The sequence below is a fragment of the Stegodyphus dumicola genome, chromosome 11 (assembly GCF_044657685.1).
Source record: "Stegodyphus dumicola isolate Sdum_Otavi_A_Nest chromosome 11, ASM4465768v1".
NCBI classification, from domain to species: Eukaryota; Metazoa; Arthropoda; class Arachnida; order Araneae; family Eresidae; genus Stegodyphus; species Stegodyphus dumicola.
In genome coordinates this window covers 75,528,824-75,540,967 of record NC_140778.1, presented here as the reverse complement: position 1 = coordinate 75,540,967, position 12,144 = coordinate 75,528,824, and the positions used below count along the sequence as shown (strand labels likewise).

General features: G+C 31.3%; 1 protein-coding gene across 1 annotated transcript; it reads left to right on the top strand.

The window, feature by feature from the left end:
* Positions 1-4,361: 4,361 nt before the first annotated feature.
* On the top strand, positions 4,362-8,684 carry LOC146994119 (uncharacterized). Its single transcript, XM_085826861.1, has one exon. It carries the CDS (start codon positions 5,411-5,413, stop codon positions 7,223-7,225), a length of 1,815 nt encoding a protein of 604 aa, XP_085682987.1. The 5' UTR covers positions 4,362-5,410; the 3' UTR covers positions 7,226-8,684.
* Positions 8,685-12,144: the final 3,460 nt, after the last annotated feature.

The window sequence follows — 12,144 nt, the reverse complement described above, 5'->3', positions numbered from 1 at the left end:
TGCTAATAATTCTGGAAGGCTCATAAAATCCGAAATTATGTTACACTAACTAACAGAGAACTTAAGCCTGCTTAATACAACAAAAATCTGCTTAACTTGCTTTCGTATTTTTGGGAAACGTAAGTATATGCAGAAATAAATATTAAAATCTATCACGTATATTTGTAAGGATGTAAAACATACTGTTTTGGTTCACGATAATGATAAATATGCATCATGTTACGGCAGTTTTAAAAGATCATAAATAAGTATACATATGCTAGACTTCTAACAAAATTTCTTTTGCAGTATGAATATGCATTTATTATTATATGAGTCGTAAAGTTCAGTATTCGTCATTTTTAGATTCTAGGTATATGACAATTTTTTTTTAATTTTCGTTTTGTTTTTAAAAATTAATTTACTTTATAGCTTTCCTTCAATTTATTATAAAGGAATAGGAGTTTAAATTTTGATTATATATAATATGATATAAATTCATCATTCCTTAATAATATTTTATGTATAGCAGAAAAATTATTATTAATGTTTCAAATTTTAATTTTTTTTTAATGATTTGTCTTACATTTGTTGTATATTTGTCGAATGTATAGCTAAATATTTCAATTATACACAATAAAGATTATGCTGAAAACAATTCAGCTGGCATGACAGCTAATTGCGAAAGAAAAATTAGAGTCTTATTGCTGTTAACTCTTAGTAGAAGCAGCCATTTTTAAACTGACGTTAAAATAAATTTCTTCTATGGTCTATTAGAAAATAACTATACTGAATCATTTATTGACGACTTCTAAGAGGTCGCTTTCTGAAAGAGACCTGCATTTTTGAGAACACAAACGTACGTTGATATTGAACATCACTTTTTTAAGATGCCAGAGCAAATGCACAGAGCTCCAAAAATATTCTAAAAGCATAGACGGTCACGTTTAAAAAGGCTGACTTCTTTTAATAAAGCCTGGATATTAATGTTCATTATACATTTGTCACATTTTTACTTTCTTTCAAAACAGCGATACTGTGGTTCAATTGCTTTAGAACTATGTGAAACTAATAAAATGGGCCCTATGTTATAAAAAACTAAATATATTCAGCTACACACCTTTTGAACATGTTTTAAATCCATTATTATAATCAGAATACTTTGTCTACAGAAAATATTGAAGCAATATAAAAATCAAAAGCTGATTGAGATTAAAGTAGTAAGAGTCATATCGTCTAACCCATTTTAATTGAAGTAAACAGGTGCTTACTTCATCGTAAAGTGAACACCTGTTTTTCCAACAGCGAATGAAACAAAAAAGGAGCCCACCAGAGCTCGAGCGGTAAAGTCGCTGAACACTAATAGTTCGGTCCGGGGTTCAATTCCCGGTTAACGGCTAGCTGCACAGGCTTTTCGTGATTTTCCCCGTGTGTAACTTGCATATGAGTCAGTTCCCTTTAAAAAATACTCCACTAAGGCCTCCCTCCCCGTAGGCAATAGCCCTAGTGTGCTTTGCCGTAACCGAATAAACCGAAACCGAAAAAAAAAGGGAATTGGTGGTGGAGGGCAGCGACGAAACGTCGTTTTAGAAGAATGGGCTACATAACAAAATTTCTATCTATATTCTGGTAAACACTACATTATTTTCTCATCAAGAGGCTAAATTTAGTTAATGCTCGGCTTAGTTCTTAAATTGCAATTTCAAGCACAGCCCCAAACAAGACGATGTCTGGTATTTTATTTCATTACTTAGTTATTCATCATTAATTTAAAAATTAATTACATTTTCATTTGTCTTTAATTTTTTTTGAATTATAGTAATAATCATTTAATATTCTAGTTGCTAATTATTTTATTATTGTAATAGTTATTTTATTTATTTTTTACTTTTATTTATTTATTTAATCATCTTTCCTGATGGCCTTCCATAGAGCTCCAGCACCTCTAATTTTAAAAATTAAGTCCTGACTACAACCGATGATTGCAAAAATAAAAGTCAAGTAACTTATTTAGTGATAATTAAATAAAATAAAAGCCAAAGCTTTTTCGCCTTACTTGGTTTTTATTTTATATATATATATGTGTGTGTGTGTGTGTGTGTGTGTACTTTACATTTAATTATAAGGACATATATATATGTACTTAACGTTTAATTATAATTTATTTGATATATACATATTTACGTTTGGTAGTATTACCGATTGCAATAAAAAGGGAGGTGCACATCTAGATGTTATAACGGACCCATATGCAAAATTTCAACGTTCTATAACTAACCGTTTTTGAGTTATGTAAAATGCATACATACGTACTTACACATCACGAAAAAAAATCCCTTTCAAGTATCAACTTAGAGTCATAATCATTAGTCATAAGTATCAGCTTAGAGTAAATGGGATTACATTTAACAATTAGTTTTTTTGGAAAAAAAAGAGAGAGAGAGTCCTTCATTGTGTTCGTACGCACAGACATCACCCCAAAAATAATTCACATGGATTCCGTAATCGCCAAAAATGGATATTTCCGTTAAAATATGATAACCAAAAGTTTTCTCGATTACATTACTTACTACCATTTTATTTGGCACAAAGAAGTAAAGAACCTATATTAACCTACATATTCTACATAAAAAAAGAGCTCACCAGAGCTCGAGCGGTAAAGTTGCTGAGCACTAATAGTTCGGTCCGGGGTTCAATTCCTGCCTAACGGCTAGCTGCACGGGCGTTTTCATTGTTATTCCCGTGTGTAACTTGCATATGAGTCAGTTCCCTTTAAAAAATCCTACACGAAGGCGTCCCTCCCCGTAGGCAATAGCCTAGTGTGCTTTGCTGTAACCGAATAAACCGAAACTAGAAAAAAAAAAAAAAAAAGGAATTGGTGGTGGAAGGTAGCTGCGGAACGTTGTTTTAGAAGAATGGGCTACATAACCAAATTTCTCTCTATACTCTGGTAAACAGTACATTATTTGCTCTTCAAAAGCCTAAATTTAGCTAATGCTCGGCTTATTTCTTAAATTGCAATTTTAGCCACAGCCCCCAAACAAGACGATGTCTGGTATTTTATTTCATTACTTAGTTATTCATCATTAATTTAAGAATTAATTAAATTTTCATTTGTCTTTAAATTTTTATTGAATTATAATAATAATCATTTAATATTCTAGTTGCTAATTATTTTATTATTGTAATAGTTATTTTATTTTTATTTATTTATTTATTCATCTTTCCTGATGGCCTTCCATAGAGCTCCAGCACTTCTAATTTTAAAAATTAAGTCCTGACTACAACCAATGATTGCGAAAATAAAAGTAACTTATTTAGTGATACCTTACTTGGCTTTTATTTTATATTTATATATATATGTGTGTGTACTTTACATTTAATTATAAGGACATATATATATGTACTTTACATTTAATTATAATTTATTTGATATATATATACATATTTACGTTTGGTAGTATTACCGATTGCAATAAAAAGGGAGGTGCACATCTAGATGTTATAACGGACCCATACACAAAATTTCAACGTTCTATAACTAACCGTTTTTGAGTTATGCAACATGCATACATACGTACTTACACATCACGAAAAAAATCCCTTTCAAGTATCAACTTAGGCTCATAATCATTAGTCATAAGTATCAGCTTAGAGTAAATGGGATTACATATAACAATCAGTTTTTTGAAAAAAAAAAAAAAAGAGAGAGAGAGTCCTTCATTGTGTTCGTACGCACAGACATCACCCCAAAAAATAATTCACATGGATTCCGTAATCGCCAAAAATGGATATTTCCGTTAAAATATGATAACCAAAAGTTTTCTCGATTAAAATAATTACTGCGATTTTATTGAATACAAGGAAGTAAAGAACCTATATTAACCTACATATTCTTATATAAACAATACCTAAGTGCAGTATATAAATATTTAAAATCAATAAAATCTGACTATGGCACGCTCAAGGAAAAAAAAAAAAAAAAAAGATGAATCATCTAAATTTTCAAATTACAAACATAAATAGCAATAGTAAAAAGCAAATAAATAACGCTTCACGCTATCAAAATTGCTCATTTTCTTAAATATCAACAACTAAATAGTATTTCAACTAAAACACATAATGTAAACAAGAGTTTTCCCGATGCCCAAAAAAATTCAAAATTATCTATGAAAAATATGAGCGCATTGTGATGCAACCGTATCATTCGTATTCGAACAGCAACCGCATCATTCGTATTCGCATATAAACCGCATCATTCGTACTCGAACAAACCGCATCGTATGACAGATGCGAGTAACGAAGAGATGCGAGTAACGAAATGAATTTGTGAGTACCGAATCGGTACTTCGAGTCAACCGATGTACCCGTTACTCAGTAACGAATACATGCGGTTTGCTCCAGCTGTAGTTTTAAGACGTTAGTCCGCTGTAATTGTTGTCTGACATGATAAGTTTTGTTTTCGTTGAAACTGATTTTATTATTTGAATAATTACCGCAGTTATAGTTTTTTTTAATGAAAGTGGCTGTTTTAAAACTATGATGTGACTCTTTAATTAAAGTTTACTTCATGCTGAATTGTAATTCATGCTGTTTAGTATTCAAAGCTTGAAAGCCGATTACTTTTTTTCCGTGTAAGCTTAAGAGTTGTTACTAAATTTCTAACGTATCATGTAACTTCTTTAAGCTATAAATCATTGGGTAGCTACTGTACAAAAATTTCAGGTAGTCGTAACATAACATATGTGACACAATTTTACAAATTCCTGTTTAAACATGTTTATGTGATCGGGCAGGAAGTCTTATTTTTGTGAACTATAAGAAATAAATTTTCAATTAAACATTATTGTGAATGAAGGCATTCTTAAGGTGTCCTAATAGCAAGCACCAGATACGTCACATAAATAATTTGTGTTTATCCTTTTACGAAGAAAAATGCGTATTTACATCAGGCATGAAATGCTAGAATAAACCAACTTAAAACTACTTTTACCGAAATTTCTGTTTAGCAGCCAGTTTTACATTCCTTCAGAGGATGAAATTCACGAGATACGTAGCAAGTTATATTAAGAATGTAATACAGTTATCAATATAGTGCAAATTGCCTGTTTTAGGAGGAGCATGTTCTAGGTTCAGGGTTTGTAACAAAGTAACAAATCATGTTGAAGAGGTAATATTTAAAACAGCACATGCATATCCATGCTGAACAAAAGCCTCGTATGTATGAAATTTGTATGATGTCATTTAGTCGAAAAACCACTTAAAAGATGCATATATTAATTCAAATTGGAAAGAAAGCTCTTATATGTGAGGTATGTAGACATTTAGTTAAAAGACTAATTCAGACAATCATCTGCTTATTCTCACAGGATAAGAACCTCATGTATGTGAAGTATTTAAGAAATCATTAAGTCAAAAGTTCAGTTTAAACATGTATGTGCTTACTCACGCAGGAGAGAAACCTCATATATGTGAAATATGTAAGAAGACATTTCGCCAGAAGGGTAATTTAAACAGCCATATGCTTATTCACACAGGAGAGAAGTGTCATGTGTGTGAAGTATGTAAGAAGTCATTTACTCTGAAGGCTAATTTCAATGCTCATGCACGTATTCACACAGTTGAGAATCCTCATGCATGTAAAGTATGTAAGAAGTCGTTTAAACGGAAAGAGCATTTAAACACGCATATGCGTACTCATACAGGAGAAAAACCTCATGTGTGTGAAGTATGTACGAAGTCATTTAGTCAGAAGTCTGCTTTAAAGACCCATATGCTTATTCATACTGGAGAGAAACCTCATGTTTGTGAAGTATGTACAAAGTCATTTAGTAAGAAGTCTGCTTTAAACACCCATATGCTTATTCATACAGAAGAGAAACCTCATGTTTGTGAACTATGTACGAAGTCATTTAGTCAGAAGTCTGCTTTAAATACCCATATGCTTATTCATACTGGAGAGAAACCTCATATTTGTGAAGTATGTACGAAGTCATTTAGTCAGAAGTCTGCTTTAAACACCCATATGCTTATTCATACAGGAGAGAAAGCTCATGTGTGTGAAGTATGTGAGAAATCTTTTAGTGAGAAGTCTAAATGTAGTAGACACATGCTTATTCACACAGGAGAGAAACCTCATGTTTGTGAAGTATGTACGAAGTCATTTAGTCAGAAGTCTTCTTTAAACACCCATATGCTTATTCATACAGGAGATAAACCTTATGTTTGTGAAGTATGTAAGAAGTCATTTAGTCTGAAGGCTAATTTAAATGCTCATGCACATATTCACACACTTGAGAAACCTCATGCATGTAAAGTATGTAAGAAGTCGTTTAAACGGAAAGAGCATTTAAACACGCATATGCGTACTCATACAGGAGAAAAACCTCATGTGTGTGAAGTATGTACGAAGTCATTTAGTCAGAAGTCTGCTTTAAACACCATTATGTTTATTCATACAGAAGAGAAACCTCATGTTTGTGAAGTATGTACGAAGTCATTTAGTCAGAAGTCTGCTTTAAATACCCATATGCTTATTCCTACTGGAGAGAAACCTCATATTTGTGAAGTATGTACCAAGTCATTTAGTCCGAAGTCTGCTTTAAACACCCATATGCTTATTCATACAGGAGAGAAAGCTCATGTTTGTGAAGTATGTAAGAAGTCATTTAGTCTGAAGGCTAATTTAAATGCTCATGCACGTATTCACACAGTTGAGAAACCTCATGCATGTAAAGTATGTAAGAAGTCGTTTAAACGGAAAGAGCATTTAAACACGCATATGCGTACTCATACAGGAGAAAAACCTCATGTTTGTGAAGTATGTACAAAGTCATTTAGTCAGAAGTCTGCTTTAAACACCCATATGCTTATTCATACGGAAGAGAAACCTCATGTTTGTGAAGTATGTACGAAGTCATTTAGTCAGAAGTCTGCTTTAAATACCCATATGCTTATTCATACTGGAGAGAAACCTCATGTTTGTGAAGTATGTACGAAGTCATTTAGTCAGAAGTCTGCTTTAAACACCCATATGCTTATTCATACAGAAGAGAAACCTCATGTTTGTGAAGTATGTATGAAGTCATTTAATCAGAAGTCTAAATGTAGTAGACACATGCTTATTCACACAGGAGAGAAACCTCATGTGTGTGAAGTATGTAAGAAGTCATTTAAACAGAAAAATTATTTAAAGAAGCATATGCTTAGTCACACCAGAGAGAAACCTCGTGTGGGAAGTATGTAAGTCATTTAACCAAAAAAATTATTTAAACAAGCATTTGCTTAGTCACACCAGAGAGAAACCTCATGTGTGTAAAGTATGTAGAAAGTCCTTTAGTCAGAAGTCTCATATGAGACTCATAAGCATATGACTGCTTATATAAGCAGTCATATGCTTATTCACACAGGAGAGAAACCTCATGTGTGTGAAGTATGTAAGAAATCATTTAGTCTGAAAAGTAATTTAAACAAGCATATGCTTATTCACACAGGAGAGAAACCTCATGTGTGTGAAGTATGTAAGAAATCATTTAAACAAAAGGATATTTTAAACAAGCATATGCTTAGTCACACACAAGAGACGCCTCATGTAAAGTATGTAAGAAGTCATTTGGTCTGAAGAGTAATTTATACCCATGCACTCATGCACATATTCACACAGGAGAGAATGCTCATGTGTGTGAAGTATGTAAGATGTCATTTAATCAGAAGAGTAGTTTAAACAGTCATACACTTATTCACACAGGAGACAAGACTTGTGCATAAAGTATGGATAAGTTCATTTTTAATAAAGAATTATTAAGATATGCATATCGACAGAAGAGAGAAATCTGTCATGTATGTAAGAATTCATTTGGACAGCAGAATAATTCAAAAACATATTTGTTTATCTAAGCAGAAAAGAAGCTCTTTTGAGGAGATGTTAAATTAGTATCAACATTTTATTTATCAGTGTAGTAAAGATTTGTGTACACAGCAAAGAAATCTGTTTTTTTTTGCGGTCAGGTCAGTTTGAATCACAGCAGTTGTCAGTATTAATTGATGGGAGAATTCTTCTTAATAAGAGCCATTCAGTGGCAGAATTTTAGATTTGAAGGTAAATTGGGTGTTGCTGATGCTGAGGAGAGGTTTTTTGAATTGTCATTTGATACTAATAAATCATAATCTAATTTTTTTTAAAAAAGCAAAAAACTATATTTATGCAAGTTTTTACCTCAATTGTGTTTTTAACTAATGCTGACTTGAAGCTACATTTGCTTATCTATCCTATCTTAAAGAGTCTAAAACTGCTTATACCGACCTTGATTGAAGAAGCTGGAATTGTTGTTTTGTTCAGAATATGCCATGATGTGTTTTGTGTTTCTTCCACCTTTTCGGAAATTTGAATTTTTGACCCTTGATATAACGTTTCACAGATTTTCGTATCGCTCATATTCAGTGCTACATCTGTTAGCTAGTTAAATGCACTGTAGTGAACATACGATTGTTACCAATTTGACATACTTCTGAGATGCAATTCTGGAGCAGGACTAAATGCTTCATCCTATATGTGTACTGTAACTTGTATCTTCTTTGTGCTGAAAATATTTCAGAGTTTAACAATCAAAGCTATTGAATTAATGATAGAAATGCCTTTCTTGTACCTGTAATGAAATAATATATTAGGTGATTTCTTTTTTGTGTTAAAATACTAAAGACCTGCAGTCAAATTAGACAGTTCCATTTTTTTACATATTTTTCATCTAATTAAATCTATTATGAGGAAATATTCTCAGTATGACTATCCAGCTGCATTATCAAATGTCTCGAGTGTATAACATTCTAAAGCAGTATACAGTTATTACATATTATAGTGATAAAGGGAAATGAGGTCTTGTAAGATAAAATTCTTTCAAATCCTGAACATATCAAGTAGAGCAGTTCCATGTGTGTAAAGTACCTAAGAAGACATTTGAAAAAATAAATCTGTATTGTGGTATTTCTATGCAGGTAAGAAACTCAAAATATAGTACATATATATTCAGAAACTAGATAGAAGTTAGAATTAGTTGCCCCCCCCTTTTTTTTTTTTTCTTTTTGCGATTCCTTTTTGATGCTAAGATCGGTGCCAGGAAGGCACAATTTTAAGATGGTCGCTACATACACAAAACCAAAATAAGAAGTCGAAGAATTGCACAAACCTGGTGTCCATGTACATATCGCTCTATTTTCACTTAAGAGAATATTGGAGAATTGCACAAACTAGGCATGTACTAGGCATGCCTTAGCTTTGTCCATGTACACATTGATCTATTTTCATTTACAAAAATCAGGATGCTAAAGCAATCAAAGTTAAAACAATCATGATAAACAGAAATTGGGTTTCATCGCCAAAATTGAAGAAAATTTGTTGCTAATCGGAGGGCACCAAATTCTACACTAGAGCCAGAAACTGTTCTATGTTCTTTAAGCAGTGTTGAAAGAAACTTGATTTTTAATTTGCAAGAGTTGCACACTTTATAAGCATGAACATGTGTGTACAATTTAAAAAAAAAAAAAATCTTCACTTATAACTGTATCATTCTTCTTGGCAAAAATCATCATTATAAGCATCTCGGGCATAAAAAAGAAAGTGTCTTAAATGGTTCCCATAATAATGCAAATTCGGAATGGAATAGAAACTAGCGATATATGGCACTTTGCCACCATTTTTATAATTTTTAATTCAAGGAAAACCTTTTTCTGAAAACTATAAGATGTGCTTGTAAAGCAGGACTCTCATAGAAATTTGCTGTGTTACTTTAAAATTTTATTTCATGGAATTTATTGAAGTAACTTTGCTGTTCTTCAACCTGTTGATTTAATAAACTGTATTTTTAAATAAAATTATAATCATAAATGCTCTTTTATAGTTTAATTAGTTTTAAGGGTAAAATGGTAAAAAATACTAAAATTATGAAGATATTAAATTAAAATTTTTTCGGCAGTTTTCAGATAACCGGCGCTTGGCGAAATTTCGGATTTGTTTACATCGGAAGTGAGCGTACGTGCGCCAGAATATGGTAACCCTGATAATTGTTGCAACCCACACAGGGAATTTTCCTGAACGAGGAAAAGGGAAATTTTCTGTTTACTTTTCGAACATTACGGTAAGAGAAAATAAAGTTTGAAAATCGCAAATCATTATTAGTTCATATTTTCGCAAAACGTTTATGGGGTTCTGGGAGTTAAAAAATAAAGTTTGGAAGGAGGAAAAGGGAAATTTTCTGTTTTTATTTTTCGAACATTACGGTAAGAGAACAGTTACTTATAGTATGTAATTTTTCAATGCAGCAAATTATTCTTATTAACATAACAAAAAGTTCAGCTTTTTTAGGTATTATATATGTTATAAATATTGCCATGGCCATGGCGACAAACTGGGCAAAGTTAAAATGAAACCAACAACAACAGCATTTAATTTATTATAGCTTTTTTCTTACTTTTACTAGAATTCTAATGATAAAATGATTAGTGTATTTAAATACATATTAAATGAAAATATTAAAATAGATAAGGAGATGCATTAAATATCATTTGGACTAATTTAATTATGTATTCTTACATATATAGCTATGCACATTTAATTTTTCTCAATAAAAATAATTAAGCTATCCTTATTATTTTTATATGTCTATACATTTTTTAACTCTGCACATAGCTACTCAGAAAGAAAGATGTATGAGTAGGATATAAGAAGATAAAAATTATTAATCTTCCCTTCAAAGTCAAATGGATATAGCTGTAGTATACGATTTCAAAAAAAGTAAATCATTAGAATAGTAAGCTGAAAATATAAGTCTGAAGCAAAGAGATTTTTCTTAAATTCAAACTGCGCACAAAACATTTCAGACGCATTCAAACTCTGAACTGGAACAAGTTAATTTACTGTTGTGGAACTAATATGAAAATAATATTGTTGACAGTATAGTAGTGTACCACCAAAGAATTTATGCTGGGAGAAGAAGCAAAGCTTCGATGACACCACAAAGCCAAATGATAACTGGCTTAATTTTTACTCTTTTTATGCATAAAATGTCATAGTTGTTAGTATCTCGTTAAAATGTATTTTCTAATAATATAATGATTTGCAAATGATGGAAATTTACTTGTCATTAAAACATTTTGTTCTAAACATGCTTATCAAAGAAGTTAAAGCTATTCCAACCTATCCCCCATATTAAAGTTTTTTTGATTAAATCAGGTTCATGTCTAATGCATCAAAAATATAAATAAACCTTCTTTAGTATTTCTCAAACATCAGTTCTCATGGCTTTAAATTGGATGCAAGATTTATTTCACAAAGTTATGTTTTCACTTATGGGGCAAAACTTTTAAATTTGTTATTTGAATCTGTTACATTAGTCTTTATTTTAAAGAATATATTGTATGTCATATGGCCATGAAGGCAACCTGGTTAAAGTAGAAATGAAATCAAACTTTCTAATTAATGTGATTTGAAGCCATTGTTCTATACTTCGAGGAATATGTTATATGGTAAATACTGTATGTGTGCTCATGTTTTTCCTGGAAAGTGCATAACATTTTTTTATTGAAATAAATTACCAACTTAAATCTATTGTCATGGCAATTAAATTTTTCTGAAAGAGCAGGATTATTTATAAGCCGAGTGCTAAACCTCTATATTGTTACCCTGATCATGAAATTTTAAATGGTGATTTAATTTCTTTTTTCATGTTGAACTGCCCTTCAATGAAAGCTTTTGCTCGATGAAAATGAAAGCTTTGTAATAGCAATAAATGGGACTTTTGTGAATTGAAATCTGTTAGGCTTTCCAAAATCCAGAAAGGTAAAGTTTAATTTTTTATTTAAGCCTAATGTTCTTAAAATATATTAGAATATCCATAGGTGACATTTCATTATTGTTTAATAAAGACACCATAACAAAATAAGCTGATTGAATCGCCAAATTTGTAACTTGTAACTTTTAAATATATCCAGACTCTATCTGCTTTAACAGGAAAGTAACATACAGTGCATATATAGAAGTGTTTTAATTTTCATTTATCATTTTATTCTGTTGTAAGTATGAGTTTAGCAATGCTCCAACATAAGGTATTCCAATTTATATGAGCTTGAAGTCATACAGCTCCTTATTTTATTTTGCATATTTATACTTGTTTT